Raw genomic sequence first — 17,860 nt, 5'->3', positions numbered from 1 at the left:
GAGACGTGTATATTAAAGACTAGGGGAACTGATCAGGAGTTAGGTTAGACTGATAAATTAAAGGATATTGGGAGTGAGCAGTAGAATTGCAATAGATTAGATGGGATATTAATGGATTTCAGGAGTGGGCAGGAAAGCAGGATTGATTGGTTGAAATAATCAATATTTGTTAATATGAGACTGAAAGCCAAGTTTTAATATTTTCTCCAGGAACCAAATTTCTGGGACCACGAACATCTTGAATGGACTTGAAGACGTTCTAACTGTAATACAAAACCAGAACAGCGGTGCCAGTGTTGAACTGAGTAACCTGGAACGTGAAGCAAGAGCTCTAAATCTTTCCAGCAAGGAGCTGTCCAGACAACTTGACATACTGAAGCACTCCAATTTCCTTGGTACACTCTAATTCATCTTCCCCATGAATTCATGGCTGCTTTAACTGTGTTGGTTCATTGTTGGCTGAGTGACTGTATTTGGCTAAATATAGTGTGGTACTAAACTACTAAAGGAAGGTCAGTAGTTCTAGCCCAGGTCTAAGGGGTGAACTAACAGATCTGAAAAGGATTTAAGAGCATAGTTAGAAAGTATTTCATCTGAAGGGAGAACTCTAGAACAAGCAGGGGGTGAGGGGGCTTATTCTTAGAACTGCAGCTTGACTGTTCAGGAGGAAAATGGAGAAACATTTTATCATTCCTCCTGAAGGTTGTAAATGCTAAACAACAGGTGGAGTTTTCAGGACTGTGAGTGAAATATTTTTGTCAGTGGAAATGGAGGACATCAGGTGATTGAGTGGAGCTGCTGTACAAAGGTGCCATGATCTAACGGAGGGGTTGAATGTTCTATTTCTGCTCCTGTAATCTCTGCTGGGTTACAAGCATAATACGTTTCACCAGTCCTGAAAAATGATCCACGTTTCTCACCCCAATTGATACTCAATGACCCTTTACTGGAATGGGTATAACTGAAATGTGGATGTATGTTCATAACTCCTGGATGGTTGAATAGTAGCCCAGTTGATAGTTCCCAGTTTCTGAACCAAAACTCTGGGTTCAAGTCCAACTTGAGGACTTAAATAAAAGTACAGTGGATTATGGAAATATGAAATCAAAATAAAGTGTTGGAGAAACTCGACAGATCTATCAGCATCTGTGAGAAAGAAAAAAGGTTAACATTTCGAGCCCACTGTGACTCTTCTTTGGAACTGTTTTGAAATAATGGAGTCAAAACTTTAACTCTACTTGTCCTAACCCAGATCTTACCAGTCCTGCTGAGTTTCTCCATCACTTTCAATTTCTATCCGAATCCAGAACTTGCAAGCCGCAGAAGGAATATTCATAATATGTTTTTATTAGGCTATTAGTCAGCCAATTAATCCTTCCAATAAACACTCATCATTCCCCAAAGGATGAAAGAAATTGCATAGGACAATTTGAAATAATAACTTCCAGGAACTGGGTTAATACTGCCCCTTACTCACTTCACTCTCCACCAACAGAAATTTGATTGAAGGAAAAATATGGCCTGATATCTGGAATTCTCTTCCGGAATCTCCCTGTCTTGCTACGCCACTGGCACATGCTAAAGATCTTATGCATCTTATTACGTTAAAGGCTATTTACAAATCCAAGTTATTGTTGCTAACTCTCTGACCTACTCAGTTCTCCTGAAGCTCCATTCGGAGAGTGGTATTTAGATGTCAGCCTTCTATAACAGTTGTTTGGGTCTTAGGTGTTCAAGGTACGACATAGATGTTACAGCACAGCACTAGACCTATTGGCCCAACTGGTCTGTGCCAATGTTCATGCTCTACACATGCTCCCTGTCAATTTATATACCCTACACATCTTCATGTTTCCTCACACTCTCCAGGCCAATTTATGCATTCTACACACCGTAGGCCCATCATACATGCCATACCAACCTATACCCTCTACCCAACACCATTGGTCCTCATGCCAAACAAAGCTCCTTGACCATGCCATAGTCCCCTCGTACACTCCGTGCCAGCATAATACAAACTGTCCCAACCCATGACTCCCACTCATCGTCATGGCCTGTTATAGCCCTTAGTACCAACTCTTGTCAACACATGCCCATTATCCACTACCCTTTAATCTTACACTATCCAAGAAACCCACTCCAGTACCCACCATGGACAGACCTCAGGAACCATGCTGAGATCTAATAATAGGAACATAGGAATATAGGAACATATGAATTAGAAGCAGGAATAGGCAATTTAGCCCTTCAAGCCTGCTCCGTCATTTAACATGATGATGGCTGATCTTATCCTGGTCTCAATTCCACTCTCCTGCCTGCCCCTTATCCCTTTATCCTGCTTTTTATCAGAAACATGTCAATTATTTCTTAAATTTGTTGATTGATTCTGCTTCCACTGCATTCTCGGGCAGTAAGTTCCACAACCCTCTGAGAGAAGTAGTTCCTCCTCATCTCAGTTCTGAACCTACCTCCTCTCACTTTATATCTATGACCTATGTTCGATTTTGTCCTACAAGGGGGATCATCTGTTCAACGTCCACCTTATAAATCCCCTTTAGCATTTTATATACCTCAGTCAGATCCCCCTCTTTCCTCTGAACTCAAGTGGGTACAAGCACAAGCTATTCAATCACTTCTTGTATGACACCTCTTTCATTCTTGGAATCAATCTGGAGAACTTTCTCTGAACTTCCTCCAGTGCCACCACATCCTTCCTCACGCAAGGAGACCAAAACTGGACACAATACTCCAGGTATGACCTCAACAACATCTGATATAATTGTAACAACATTACTTTTATAATCCAGTCCTTGTGCAATATTTGCTTTTCTTATGACATGCTGCACCTGCATACCCACTTTCTATGATCCATGCACAAAGACACCCAGATCCCTCAGCACTGAAGCACTTTGAATCTGCTTCCCATTTAAATATTTTTTTTATTTTTCTGGTCAAAATGGACATCCTCACACTTATCCACATTAAACTCCATCTGCCAGATTCTGGTCCATTCTCCTCGCCTATCAATACCCATCTGTAAACTCTTTATCTCCTCATCACTGCCTGCTTTCTCACCTATTTTAGTATCATCCACAAATTTTGCTATGTTACACCCTGTCCCTGCAGATCATTTATATCGATTGTAAATAGTTAAGGTCTGAGAACTGAGCCCTCCAGCGCCCCAGTGGTTACAGTACACCATCAGAGAAGGATCCATTCACCCCTCTACTTTCTGTCAATCAGCCAATACTCCATCCAAGCCAGTACTCTTCCCTTACCCCCTAGGATCTAACCTTCTGGATCAGTCTTCTATGTGGCACCTTATCAGATGCCTTCTGGAAGTCAAGATATACCACATCCACGGCATCCCCGTTATCTATCTTGCTAGTTACATTCACAAAGAACTCCAGCACATTTGTCAAGCATGATGTGCCCTTCATGAAGCCGTGCAGACACTGGTGAATTGAGCTTTGTTTTTCCTAGTATTCAGTTCTCTCCTCCTTTATGATTGACACCGTCAATTTCTCCAATGCAAACGTCAAATTAACTGGTCTATCAGCAAAAAGTCTGAAACTATCTCTTTTTTTGAATAAGGGAGTCACATTAGCGTGTTTCCAATCCACTGGCACCTTTCCAGAATACAGGAATTTTGGAAAACCAGAACTAATGCATCCATTATCTCTGCTGCCACCTCCTTTAACACCCTGGGGTGCAGGCCATCAGGCCCTAGGGACTTATCTGCCCTTAATCCCATCAGTTTACTTAACACCTTCTCCCTAGTTATAATAATTTCACAAGCTCCTCTGTACTAACTGCAGTTTTTGAGAAGAGATTGTTAGCTACCACTGTGAAAACAGAGAAAAAATATTGGTTTAGTGCCTCTGACATTTCTGAGTTATCTATTATTACCTCACCATGCTCGTCCTCTAAAGGGCCAAAATTTACTTTCACTATTCTCTTCATCTTTATATACTTAGTGAACCTTCGAGCATATGTTCTAAGAAACTATTATAAACTTTAGGATACTAATAAGCTGTCGCTTTTTTCTCTCGATAAGACCATTTAATGTATTTAAATCTCTTCAAGCACTTAATTGCTTATCAGAAACATACAATCCTCTAAATACCTAATCCCTTATAAAGCCAGAAATTTGTATTCATATCGCCCCATTGAAAACAGGTAATCACTTGATTGCCTTTCTGAGCTGCTAATCATACTATGTATTAGAGAACCCCAATCATGATTATGACAGGTTGTGAAAGCATAAGATAGCAAAACCTTTTGAAATTACAGGCATTGAGTTTTTATCAACTAAAAGCTGTTTTTCTTTTCCTAAAATATAAAGGGCAGAGAGTTGATAGCTGATTAGTTCCAAAGGTCCTATCCACTTTTTATGTACATTCATATCACTCTTAGCAATCCCAAAGGGGTACCAAAGCTTTCCAAAAAGAGTATTCCACCACTCCAAAAAGGGTCATTAGTTCTCTAAAGAACTTTGGTAGGTTTACAGCTTTCCCTCAAATGCCAAAAGCCCACAAGTCATGTAGAAGAAACCCATGTGACCCAATTGACTTCTGCTTGAAGGCAGCTGCACTGTTAAATGCCCCTGAGAAGCATGGCTGTGTGAACTACTTCCCACCTCCATTCCTCCCCACTGGCAGTAATGATATGTGCCAGGTTTGGAGACAGGCCTCAAATTCTTTGAGGAAGTAATGAGCAGGGCAGACCAAGGAGAGCCTAATGGATGTTATCTACCTGGACTTCAAGAAGGCCTTTGACAAGGTGCCACACAGGAGGCTGCTGAGTAAGATAAGGGCCCATGGTGTTAGAGGCAAGGTGCTAGCATGGCTAGAAGATTGTCTGTCTGGCAGAAAGCAGAGAGTGGGGATAAAGGGGTCTTTCTCAGGTTGGCAGCTGGTCACAAGTGGTGTTCCACAAGGGTCAGTATTGGGACCACAACTTTTCACTTTGTACATTAATGATCTCGATGAAGGAACTGTGGGCATCCTGGCTAAGTTTGCAGACAATACAAAGATAGGTGGAGGGACAGGTAGTATTGAGGAGGTGGGGAGGCTGCAGAAGGATTTGGACAGGTTAGGAGAGTGAGCAAAGAAGTGGCAGATGGAGTACAATGTGGGAAAGTGTGAGGTCATGCACTTTGGTAAGAAGAATAAAAGCATGGACTGTTTTCTAAATGGGGAGAAAATTCAGAAGGCTGAAGTGCAAAGAGACTTGGGAGTTCTAGTCCAAGATTCTCTCAAGGTAAACTTGCAGGTTGAGTCAGTAGTCAGGAAGGCAAATGTGATGTTGGCATTTATTTTGAGAGAACTTGAATATAAAACCAGGGACGTACTACTGAGCCTTTATAAGGCTCTGTTCAGGCCACATTTGGAGTATTGTGTGCAGTTTTGGGCCCCATCTCTCAGGAAGGATGTACTGGCCCTGGAGCGGGTTCAGAGGAGGTTCATGAGAATGGTCCGAGGAATGAAAAGCTTAACATAGGAGGAACGTTTGAGGACTCTGGGACTATACTCATTGGAGTTTAGAAGGATGAAGGGGGGATCTAATTGAAACTTTCAAAATACTGAATGGCCTGGACAGAGTGGATGTTGGGAAGATGTTTCCATTGGTAGGAGAGACTAGGACCCGAGGGCACAGCCTTAGAGTAAAGGGAAGACCTTTTAGAACGGAGATAAGGAGAAACTCCTTCAGCCAGAGAGTGGTGAATATATGGAATTCACTGCCACAGAAGGCTGTGGAGGCAGGTCATTGAGTACATTTAAGACTGAGATAGATAGGTTCTTGATTATCAAGGAGATCAAGGGTTACAGATAGAAAGTGGGAGAATGGGGTTGAGGAACTTATGAGCCATGATTGAATGGTGGAGCAGACTCGATGGGCTGAATGGCCTAATTTCGGCTCCTATGTCTTATAGTCTTATGGACTTCAAGTTTTGGAGTCCACTGCCATTTTGGCCAAGGTTCACAGTCCTTCCAATGTAATGAAAATGCAGGCCAAATTGTGACTCTTTACAAGTTTATTACATATTCCTTGCTTTTCAATTTTATTCCTGTATAAATGAATGGCTTTGACAATTCACATTGCGACTTTTAAGGATTCACAGATGTGTACTCCTATCTCCCTTTGTTCCTCTCTCTCATTTATACATTTTCTCATGTTGTTGGCGATTGGCATGATTAACCTTGAATGATTGTTTCCTCTTACCAGGGGCTTATGACAGTATACGAAACTCATATGATCAGTCGTGTCAGGCAGAGAGGATGGTAAATATTTCCACGGTGACCCTCCCCAGTATTATCAGTGCATCTGCTGTCACCCGTCGTAAGACAGAGGTCTTGATGAGAACGAGAAAGGATGATTTCAATCGGAAGAATGCTGCCAACAGGCGTGCTCTCAATGACTTGGCTGCCAAAGTACAAACATTAAACTTGAAGAACATTAATGAAAAGGTTTGTTGGAATTTTCTGCCTGCTTCTTGCTTTGGCCCCTAGAGCTGCTGTTGATGGAGGTCTAAACATGAAATTTAATATTTCTCCCTTTGGTTTTGATTTGACAATTCAGTACTCAATATTGAGAAGTTGTTGCCTGAAGTCAAAAATTCGTTAGTAGCAGAGAGTAGTGAGGAGCAGGGTAGACACTTCCCAGTTTGACTTGGGAACAACCAAATTTTCATCAGTTAGTTCTAGTTGATGTTGGTATGATTGTGAAGAGTAGTCTTCACTCTCCTTTGCAAGTCACCCCAGAGAAGGTGCCAGTGGGCCTTCATTTTGATCCATTGCATTCCTTGTGGTGAAGATGAACCTATAGTGCTCTATCATAGGTTATTCCAGCTTTCTGATGTAGGGTCGATGAAGGAACAGTCAATAGATGTCCAAGTTGGAATATTGCCATATGCATTCTGACCTTGTCCTTCTCGTTGGGGAAATCACAGAATTACTTCGTTAATGCAGTGCAGGAGATCATTTACCCATTGTGTCCGCACTGGCTCTCTGAATCAGAATTTCATGTAGTGCCATTTTCTTGCCTTCTCCCTGTAAATTTTCATATTAATTCAGGGAATGTAGGCATCACTGGCTTGGCCAGCATTTATTACCCAACCCTAATTGAGAAGATGGTGGTAAGCTGCCTTCTTGAACCACTGCAGTCCACTTGCCACTAGGGAGGGAATTCCAGGATTTTGACCCAACGACGTTGAAAGAACGGTGATATATTTCCAAGTCAGGATGGTGAGTGGCTTGGAGGGGATCTTGTAGATGATGGTGTCTGCTGCACTTGTCCTTCTGAATGGTAGTGGTCATGGGCTTGGAAGGTACTGTCTAAGGAGCTTTAGAGAATTTTGGCATATTGTTTATTTTCAAGTAACAATCTACCTTTTTAAACCCTTGATTGAATCTTCTCTACCACACACTCAGGTAGCACATTCCATATGCTAACCACTGTGTGGAAAACTTTTCTCATATCACTTTTACTTCTTTTGCCAATTATTTTAAATCTGTGTCCTCTAGTTCTTTGTCTTTTCATGATTGAGAACAGGTTTTCTCTGTTTACTCTGTCCAGCCCCTTCATAATTTTGAAAACATTTATAACATCTACCCTTAATCTTCTTTAAGGAAAACAGTCCAAACTTTTCTAATCTACGTTCAGAACTAAAGTGTCTCCTCCTCAAACTATTGTCATAAGCCTCTCTGCACTCTTTCCAATGAGTTTATATCTTTACAATGAAGTCTGGCACAGAGAACTGTAAGTAATACACTAGCTGAGGCCAAACTTATACATATTCAACAACACCTCCTTGCTCTATTGCTCTAAGATCCTATGAATAAAGCCCAGGATATTGTATACTTTATTGACTGCTTTCTCAACCTTCCTTTCACGTTTGAGTCATGCACATATACCCCAGGCCTCTCTGCTCCTGCACCCCCTTTCGTACCTTTTATTTTACATTGTGTATCCATGTTCTTCCTGCCAAACTGAATCACCTCACATTTCTCCTCATTGAACTTCACTTGCTACCTGTTTGCCCATTTCACCAACTTATCAGACATTCTGGATGTTTACCACACAGCTGACTGTACTTCCAAATTTCATATTATCCACAAATTTTGAAATTGTTTCCTGTTCACAAAATTCCAAATGTTTACTAAATCAAGAAAAGCAAGGGTCTCAACACTAAAGGCTCAGAGTCATCCCATGAGGATTCCAACTCAAGTTTCATCCTTTGTGCTTTCAATCCACCCAGGATCATAGGTGTCTCCGTGATGTACAATGTTTCACAGATAGCTGCTCTTGTCGCGTCCTGAGCTCCACACTCAGTGCGGTGTCACATACACACTCATGACCACTATCTCCAACAGCATCGCATCACACTGGCTCAGGGCTGCACCATTCCCCAGTTCCACTTCATCCTCTGGCTCATTCAACATGCTAACAAGAAACCTTTTCTCTTCCTTTCAGGCATCAATGTGCACAAGATGCAACAATTTGAAGATTCCCAAGCTCTCTGGAATCTTCCTCCCCTCTCTTTCCCATTGACTCCATCCCCTCTCCCAACCCTACCTCCTGTCGTGTATTCACTATCCCTCCTGACCTTCCACTCTCTGATGCTGAACATTCTATACTCAGCAGAGGCCTCAGTTTTATCCCTGTGCACCTCCACCTTAATGAATTTTGGGCACAACATGCGTCAAGCTGAACTTCCATTGCCTTTGCCTACGTGTCCATTTCTTTGGACAAGAGTCCTCTCCCCGTCCAACAGACCCCTTCACCCAGCTCCAACACTCTCCCTCCCTCTGGCTTTTACCTGCACGCGATCTATTCATTCAGAACTGTCGACATGACATTAATCCCCTTAATTTCTTTGCCCAACTTATCCATTCCAACTTATCCGCCTGGGAATTGTCTGCACTTTGTGCTCTCATATGTAACCCTAACGTTGTTATTAAGCCTGCAGATAAGGGTGGTGCTGTTGCAGTCTGGCATACTCATCTCTACATTGCAGAGGCTGAGCGCCAGCTCTTAGGTATCTCCTCCTATCTCCCCCTGGACCATGACCCCACAATGGAACATCATGCTATTGTGTCAACCATGGTCACTGACCTCATTTCATTCGGCAGTCTCTCCCACCACCACTGCCTCCAAGCTGATAGTTCCCCAGCCCCACACAGCTCGCTTCTACTTCCTTCCCAAAACTCACAAACAGGACTGTCTGGGCAGACCCATTGTTTCTGCCTGCTCCTGCCCCACAGAACTCATCTCTTCCTACGTTGACTCGGTCTTTTCTCCCCTGGTCCAGTCCCTGCCCATGTACATCCGTGATTCCTCAGATGCTTTACACCAGTTTCAGAAATTCTAGTTTGCAGACTCCAACCGCCTCCTCTTTACCATGGATGTGCAATCCCTGTACACATCCATCCGCCAACAGGATGGTCTCAGGGCTCTCCGCTTCTTCCTGGAGCAAAGGCCTGAACCGTCTCCATCCTCCACCAGCCTCCTCCACCTGGATGAGCTCATCCTCACCCTGAATAATTTATCTTTTATCTCCTCTCATTTTCTTCAGGTCAGAGGGGTTGCCATGGGTACCTACTTCGGCCCTAGTTATGCCTGTCTCTACGTGGGGTACGTGGAACATTCCTTGTTCCAGTGCTATACCACATACACCTCCCCCCTCCAACAACTCTTTCTCTGATTTATCGATGATAACATCGGTGCTGCTTCTCTCTCTTGTCTGGAATTGGAAAAGTTTATCGCTTTCTCATTTCCATCCTGCTCTCACCTTCACTTGGTCTATCTCTGAGTCCTCCCTTCCTTTCCTTGACATCTCTGTTTGCATTTCTGGAGAGAGACTGGCCACTAATATCCACTAATAAACCCACTGACTCCCACAGCTACCTGGACTATACATCCTCGCACCCTGCAACCTGTAAAGACTCTATTCCGTTTTCCCAGTTCCTCCGTCTCCGTTGCATAGGTTCTAATGAGGCCAACTTTGACAAGGGAGCCTCCGAAATATCCACCTTCTTCCTCAACCGAGGATTCCCAGCACCGTTGTTGACAGGGCCCTTAGCCCGGTCCGAACCATCTCCCACACCTCAGCCTCACTCCCTCTGTTCCATACCATAACAGTGATAGTGTTCCCCTTATCCTTACCTACAATCCCACTAGAGTCCACATCCAGAGGATCTTTGGCTGCCATTTCGGCCACCTCCAGTGAGATGCCACCACCAGACATATATTCCCCTCCCCTCCCTTGTCAGCCTTCCACAGTGACCATTCCTTCCAAGACACCCTGGTCCACTCTTCTTTCACTGCCAACACCCTGCCACAGCCTCAAGGCACCATCACTTCCAACTGCAGAAGGTGTAATACCTGTCCATTCACTTCCTCCCTCCTCAGTACGCAGGGGCCCAAACACACCTTCCAGGTGAAGCAGCACTTTACCTGCACTTCACACTATCTAGTCTACTGCATTCTGCATTTAAACCGACATTTTCCCAGCTACTATCAGTTCCGAGGAAGGGTCACTCAACCCGATACTTTAACCCTAATTTCTCTCCACAGATGCTGCCAGACCTGCTGAGCTTTTCCAGCAATTTCTGTTTTTGTCCCAACACTCAACCCTGGGCAACGCTACCACAAACCTTCCTCCAGCCTGAAGAAACACCCATTAACCATTTCTGAAAAAACAAAGAGGTGCAGATGCTGGAACTCAGAAAGCAAAACAGAAATTGCTGGAAAAACTCAGCAGGTCTGGCAGCATCTTGAGAGGAGAGAAAACAAAGTTAATGTTTTTGCTCCAGTGACCCTTCTTCAGAACGGTGTTTCTGATTTCTGTCTCTGGCTCTGGTTTATATCACACCAATGCATTACTCTCTGTTACCGCTTCAAAAAAACAACATAGGCAAGTTAGTCAAATTTCATTTACTTAACAAATCCATGTTAACAATTAACTCATGTTTGTCCATGTTGCTATAATTTTGTCCTGAGTTATTATTCTTAGATATTTATCACCGCCATAGTTGCTGGGCATATTTTTAAAACTTTTTTTGAACAAGGGTGTAATGTTTTTAATTCTCTAGTCGTCTGATACAACCCCTGAGTCTAAGGAAGCCGAAAAGGTTCTGGCCCGTGCCTCTGCAATTTCTATTCTTACTTCCACCACTATCCTTGGGTGTGCCTCATCCAGTACTGGCAGCATATCAACTAAGTACAGACAGTCTACCCAAATATCTCCTCATTATCATCAATTGTACATCCTTCTAGAGACTGAATTAACTCCTTTTTCTCCATAGCTTCACAGCATCTTTCTCCTTCGTATATACATTCATTTTAAATCTCAGCTATGCTCTCTCCCTCTGTATAAATCACTTTTTTATTAATTCACTCCTGGGCATCGCTGGCTGGGTCAGCATTTATTGCCAGTCCCTAGTTGTCCCTGAGAAGGTGGTGAGTTGCCTTCTTGAACCACCGCAGTCCATGTAGTTCTCTTACTGCCTTTAGGAAATTTTGGGATTCACTTCTGTGTCGGTTTGGGAAAATTCACACTCTTTTAGTTTTTAGGTATTGAGGAAATTCTATGGCTAGTGCTGATGGAAGCTTTGGGGTTAGGTTAAGGAGAAGCCGTTTCAGAGGCAGATACATGTCTAATGAGTTAAATTAGAAGCAACTTGTCTCACAACGTACCTGTCCTGACCTGAGGAACTGTAAGCATAGCTCTTGGTTATGATTAAGTACCTGTGGAAATGTGCTCATATTCATTTTCAGAATTTTGACAAAATTGTTGCTACTAATTGTGCATTCCAGGTGTGTGGTGCTCCTGGAGATTTACCATGTGTCGACAGCCCATGTGGTGGAGCTGGATGTTATGAAGACGATGGAACCAGGCACTGTGGGGGTCTGAACTGCAATGGTGCAGTTGCAGTAGCTGATACTTCTCTTGATCGAGCCCAACAGTCAGAAGAGGAGCTTCAGAGAGCAATGAGTGAGGTGGAGGAACTATTTCAGAAGGTGAGCAAGGACACAATCCACAAACTTAGGCTGCGAAAGACTTCCTTTTTTAATTAACCAGAGGTGACTTCAGAGAGGTTTTATTTGCTCGTGAGATATGAGTGTCACTGGCCAAGCCAACATTTAATTTCTCTCTCTCATAATCCTTGAAAAGTAGTGGTAAGGCATCTTCGTGATCAGCTGAAGTCCATGTGGTGTTAGGAGACCAGGATTTTGACCAATGAAAGTGAATGAAGTGATTTTTTTTATTCACTGATGGGATTTGGGCATCACTGGCTGGATTGTTGCCTGTCCCTAGTTGCCTTTTGAGGAGGTAATGGTGAGTTGCTTCCTTGAACTGCCGCAGACCATATGTTTCCAAATCAGATGGTGTGTGACTTGGAGCGGAACTACAGGTGGTGTTATCCCATGTGACTACCACCCCATTCTTCAAATTAGAGATCATAAATTCTGAAGAAGAGTCATACTGCACTTGAAATGTGAACTGGTTAACTCAGTTTCTCCATCCACCGGTGCTTCCCAACCTTTTCCAGCACTTGCTATTTTTATTTCAGAAGACACATATGTGGAAGGTGGGGTTGAAGGAGACATAGCAAGTTGCTGCAGTGCACTTTGTAGGTTATACACACCATTGCTACTGTGAGTGGTGGTGAAGGAAGCAAATGTTCAACATGGCAGATGGCCTGCTAACCAAGTGGGCTTTGCACCTTAATTTTAGGCTTGAGGCTGCTTCTGACATACTCTCTACACCTGCCACTGACCGTGAATTAATCTGATGGTAATGCCGAAGTCTGGAATGGGCCAGGCCATGAGGTGACAGAGAGGGACAAAGAGGGACAGAGAGAGACACAAAGGGACAGACAGACAGGAAAAGAAAGAGACAGAGAACATCACTACGATTATGATAATAAGGCCAGAGGACCAATTTTGGCCTGGCCTCAACACTCTTAATTGGAGAATATTCTCTCAGTCTATGACTTAAAACATCCACGTTGTTGCTCTCTTCAAAGATAAAGCCTGAGCTTCGATCAATTTATGTTTTTATTTTAGTCAGAGTGACACTCACTGTGCTTCCAAAGACCTAATCAGCTTGCAGCCTGAAATAAGTCCAAGGGCCAGTATATCCCATCACCAAGTCACAATCCGTGACTTTAGTATTGCCTCAGTCCGGGTCAGCTATCAGAGTGTCAATATCTCTAATACTCCCTCTTTATTTTTAAATCAGTCAGCCAGAGCTCCCTGATTGGGGCTGTTAACCTGGACCAATCAGGGAACTCATATTCCAGAAATGCCTCGGTAGAGTTCGATCAGAAATCACATGACACCAGGTTTATAGTCCAACAGGTTTATTTGAAAACACAAGCTTTCAGTCTTACTCCTCCTTCAGGTGTTAGTGAGAGAGGTAGTATCAGACACTGAATTTATAAGTAAAAGATCAAAGGGTCACATCATTGATGAGGATGTACTAAACAAACCTATGACGCTGTTAAATCTTTAATCAGTTAAAGGTTTTAATTGATTACTATGTATATATAAATCCCCAAATTCCTTTCAAGTTCCTGTCCCGTGAGAACTAATGTTTTTTTCGGTGTAAAGAAGAGGTGACATTTCAGTTTAGGCTATGCATGTTAGGTGTGAGGCCTTATTCAGAATCTGTTTGTGTTTTAGTTTGGTGTCAGACTGGTTTTATTTCTAAAGTAGGAATTTATAAAATGCCACATTGACTGACTGTCCATAAATTGTGTGATTTTTGGACAAAATAGAATGTATCTGTAAATACAAATTCACCCCACAGGTGTGTGTGTGTGTCTGTTTCTGCGTCTGTGTTAGTCAGAGTGAGGGAGACATGTCAGATCATTGACATGGATACTACCATCACACATGGGAACACCACCCACCATGTACACGGCAGATACTCATGTGACTTGGCCAATATTGTCTATCACATACGCTGCAGGTAAGGATGCCCCACGGCATGGTATATTGTGAAACCATGCAGACCCAACAACAACAGAAGGCCATTACGCAACAATTGCCAGACAAGGATGTTCCCTCCCAGTGGGGAAACACTTCAGTGGTCAAGGATATTTGGCCATGGATCTTCGGGTAAACGTCCTGGAAGGAGGACTTTGGGATACACGATGATGCAGAGTTGCCAAGCACAGGCTGATAGCCAAGTTCGGCACCCAGGAGGATGGACTCAACCGGGATTTTGGGTTCATGTCGCACCACAGGTGACCCCATTACACTATACACTTTCTCTCTCTCTCACACACATGCACACACATACGTGCACACACACGTGCACACGCACACGTGCACACACACGTATACACACATACATATACACAACACACATACACAACACACACGTGAACACGTACACACACGTACACATACGGACACACACGCGTACACAGACACACACACGCGTACACAGAAACACACACACACACGTATATACACACACACACATGCGTGAATCTAGGGGGTGAATCTGTATTTGCAGATACATTTTATTTTGTTCAAAAAGCACACAATTTATAGACAGTCAGTCAATGTGGCATTTTATAGATTCCTACTTTAGAAACAAAACCAGTCTGACTCCATACCAAAACACAAACAGATTCTAAACAAGGACTCACACCTAATATACATCGTATGACTAAAGAAATCACCTCTTCTTTACACTGATAAGACATTTAGTTCTCTCAGGACAGTGATTTATAAGGAATTTAGGGATTTACAATTACATATTAATCAATTAAAACCTTCTAACTGATTAAAGATTTAACAGCATCTTAGGTTTGTTTAGTACATCCTCATCAATGGTGTGACCCTTTGATCTTTTACTTATAAATTCTGTGACTGATACTGCCTCTCTAACACCTGAAGAAGACTCTGAAAGATTGTGTTTTCAAATAAACCTGTTAGACAGGTGTCATGTGATTTCTGACCTTGCCAACGCCAGTCCAACACTGGCACCTTCTCATCATCGATAGAGTTACACTCTCTTCTTCCGGTGGCAAAGGCGTCGATCCATTTCGGATTCTGAGGACTCGTCAATGCTTCATGGAGAGGGTGAACCCATGGGTTCCAGCAGCCTTTCCAAACTTTCTACCTACCTAAGCTTTATATGGCACTGGTTCTGACCTCCCGTTGACCATGCCTCTCACCCATGTGGGGCCATTTTGTGATTCTTACACCAAACTTCGTCCCCTGTATAAAACTCTCTCCCTCGCTTGGCATAGTCTTGTGCCTGGCATTGACATTTTTGATGCTGTTTCATCCTCCTAACCCAGGTCCAGGAAGATCAGACTTAACCTGGTGTGTCTTCTCCCCATTAGCAACTCTGTTGGAACTATTCCTGTAGTTGCATGAGGAGTGGTCCTATAATCAAATAAGAACCGTGACAGTTTGCTATCTTGCAAGGCTGTAGGTTGTTTCTTCAAGCCAGCCTTCAAAGTTTGGACTGCTTTTTCTGCAAGGCCATTGGACGATGGGTAGTACAAAGCTATCTTTAAATGTTGAATCCCATTTGACTTTAGGAAATACCCTGCTGGTAAATGATAGCTCGTTATCTGTTACCAACGCTTCCGGGAGCTGTGTACTGAAAAAGATTCATGCAGTTTTTCTATCATCGTCCCTATGTTTGACGAATGAACCCTATGCACATCCAGCCACTTTGAGCAGATGTCTACAATGATTAAGAACATTGAGCCCATGAAAAGACCTGCCTAGTCAACATGTAACTGAGTCCAAGGTTTACCCAGCTATTCCCTTGGAAGTGGGGGAGCTGCTGGTGGTAATTTTTGTCTTTGATAGTAGTCTGGGCACTGCCCCAACAACATGGCTTTGTTTGCATACAGGCCTAGCCACCAGACACAACTTCTTGCAAACATTTTCATTTTGGAGATGCCTGGACGGCCCTGGTGGAGTTCAGCCAGTATCAGGCAGCAACCTTTGCTTGTGACAGTCACCCTGACTCCCCATAATAATATGCCATACTGTACTGTGATCCGGTCTCTCCAGGTACAAAAAGGTGTCAATTCTAGTTGTGATGGCCTTTTGATTTCCTCCATCACCACCAGTTGTTTCAGTTTTGAAAGGACTGGATCTTTCTGCAATCGCTGATACGTTTGCACTGGTATTGACCTGAATTAGAACCAATGACTATTTAACCAGACTTTTTTTTTGAAGAATCCCTACAGTGTGGAAACAGGCCATTCAACCCAACAATTCAACACCGACTCTCAGAGCATCCCACCCAGACCCATTCCCCTATAACCCACCTAATCTACACATCCCTGAACACTACGGGCAATTTAGCATGGCCAATCTACCTACCCTGCACATGTTTGGACTGTGGGAGGAAACTGGAGCACCCAGAGGAAACCCACGCAGACACGGGGGCAATGTGCAAACTCCCCACAGACAGTCGCCCGAGGGTGGAATTGAACCGGGTCGCTGGTGCTGTGAGGCAGCAGTGCTAACCACTGAGCCACCGTGCCACCCATATTTATTTTGCTTGGTTCTGACTTGGAGGTTGCTAAGTAATTTGACTGTTCCAAATCAGATGTAAGTGGACATTCCAGGGTATGAACTCTTCTAGATACCCTCCTGGATACCAGCCTATGAGTTATCTTATTCAACTGAGAACGAGTAGGACCCTCTTGCTGTCTTGAGTCCACATACCGGCAGCAACTACAATGGCTTGTGGCCAGGATCCTGAAGATGATAGAAACACTGGCCAAGGATTGGCTTTGTTTTGGAGTTTGCTGTGGGCTGACCTAGAGTTCCTCTGATCAGGATACATCAGGCTATGCAATTACCTGCACTCAAATTGTGTTCTCCAAGCTCAGTCAGACTGGTGAGGGTGTCCACTTCCAATGGAATACTTTGCAACTCTTGAGCTGAACTTGCTGCATTTTTGAAGTCACTGGCTTCTGTCATTTCTGAAGAAGGGTCCCAACCTGAAACGTCAACTTTCCTGCTCCCCTGATGCTGCCTGGCCTGTTGTGTTCCTCCAGCTCCACACTGTGTTATCTCTGACTCCAGCATCGGCTGTTCTTATTATCTCTGGCTTCTGTCGGTGTCTTAACCTAGTCACACATCCCAATACGGATTCCCCTGGTTCTCGAACTGCCGAGTAAAAACAATAGCATCTCAGAATTACAGGAGGCTTGGGGTTGTAATATTCCTTAACTGTTGCTTTAGAGTAGATTTGCAGCTTGGTTTGTGGATGTTGTGGTTATTTCTAGAAGCCTGGTTCTCCACGAAGAAAGCCATCAATAAACACATAGAGCTAGACCCCATATACATTCCATTGCAAAGGAAAACCGGAAGTGAGGTAACCCAGCTCAATGGACTCCAGAATTTAAATACCAGACGGGAAAACACAATGGTGCTTCATCGGAGGCTGCACTGATGATGTTACCCAGCAGGGTAATGAAACAAATGCGGAACAAAAAACCAGCTCGGCGAGTCAACCAACTATAACATTCCTGAATAATGTCTGTCAATTCTTGAAAGATTTTTAGTATTTGGTGCCTCAGGGAAAGTCAGGCTCCTAATAACAGAAAAAGCTGCAGCCCCACAGGAGAATTAGTCATTGCTATTCGTCTGCTGCAATGTCATTTGCCCATTAAAAAACCGCATCCTTTCCATGTACTGGGTCCAGTCCTTGATGGCAATCAAGTTTCCCAATCAAAGGCATGATGTGAGAAATGCTTACCCCAATCAAAGACAACTGATATGAGTGACTTTCTTCAGGATCGTGCTCTATTCTCATCGCCACTGAAATAACTTCATAGAGGCTGGTATCCAATCACCAATC

General features: G+C 43.4%; 1 protein-coding gene across 1 annotated transcript in view; it reads left to right on the top strand.

The window, feature by feature from the left end:
* Window positions 1–17,860, top strand: part of lamb2 (laminin, beta 2 (laminin S)) — a 141,876-nt gene that overhangs the window by 107,796 nt on the left and 16,220 nt on the right. The window contains exons 18-20 of the mRNA XM_048606656.1: window positions 211–395; window positions 6,229–6,470; window positions 11,821–12,024. Coding sequence (XP_048462613.1) covers window positions 211–395; window positions 6,229–6,470; window positions 11,821–12,024 — 631 coding nt within the window. The remainder of the gene's footprint in view (window positions 1–210; window positions 396–6,228; window positions 6,471–11,820; window positions 12,025–17,860) is intronic.

Source organism: Rhincodon typus, chromosome 16 (genome assembly GCF_021869965.1).
Source record: "Rhincodon typus isolate 14 chromosome 16, sRhiTyp1.1, whole genome shotgun sequence".
Lineage (NCBI taxonomy): Eukaryota > Metazoa > Chordata > Chondrichthyes > Orectolobiformes > Rhincodontidae > Rhincodon > Rhincodon typus.
This window is presented reverse-complemented; position numbering and strand designations above follow the sequence as displayed.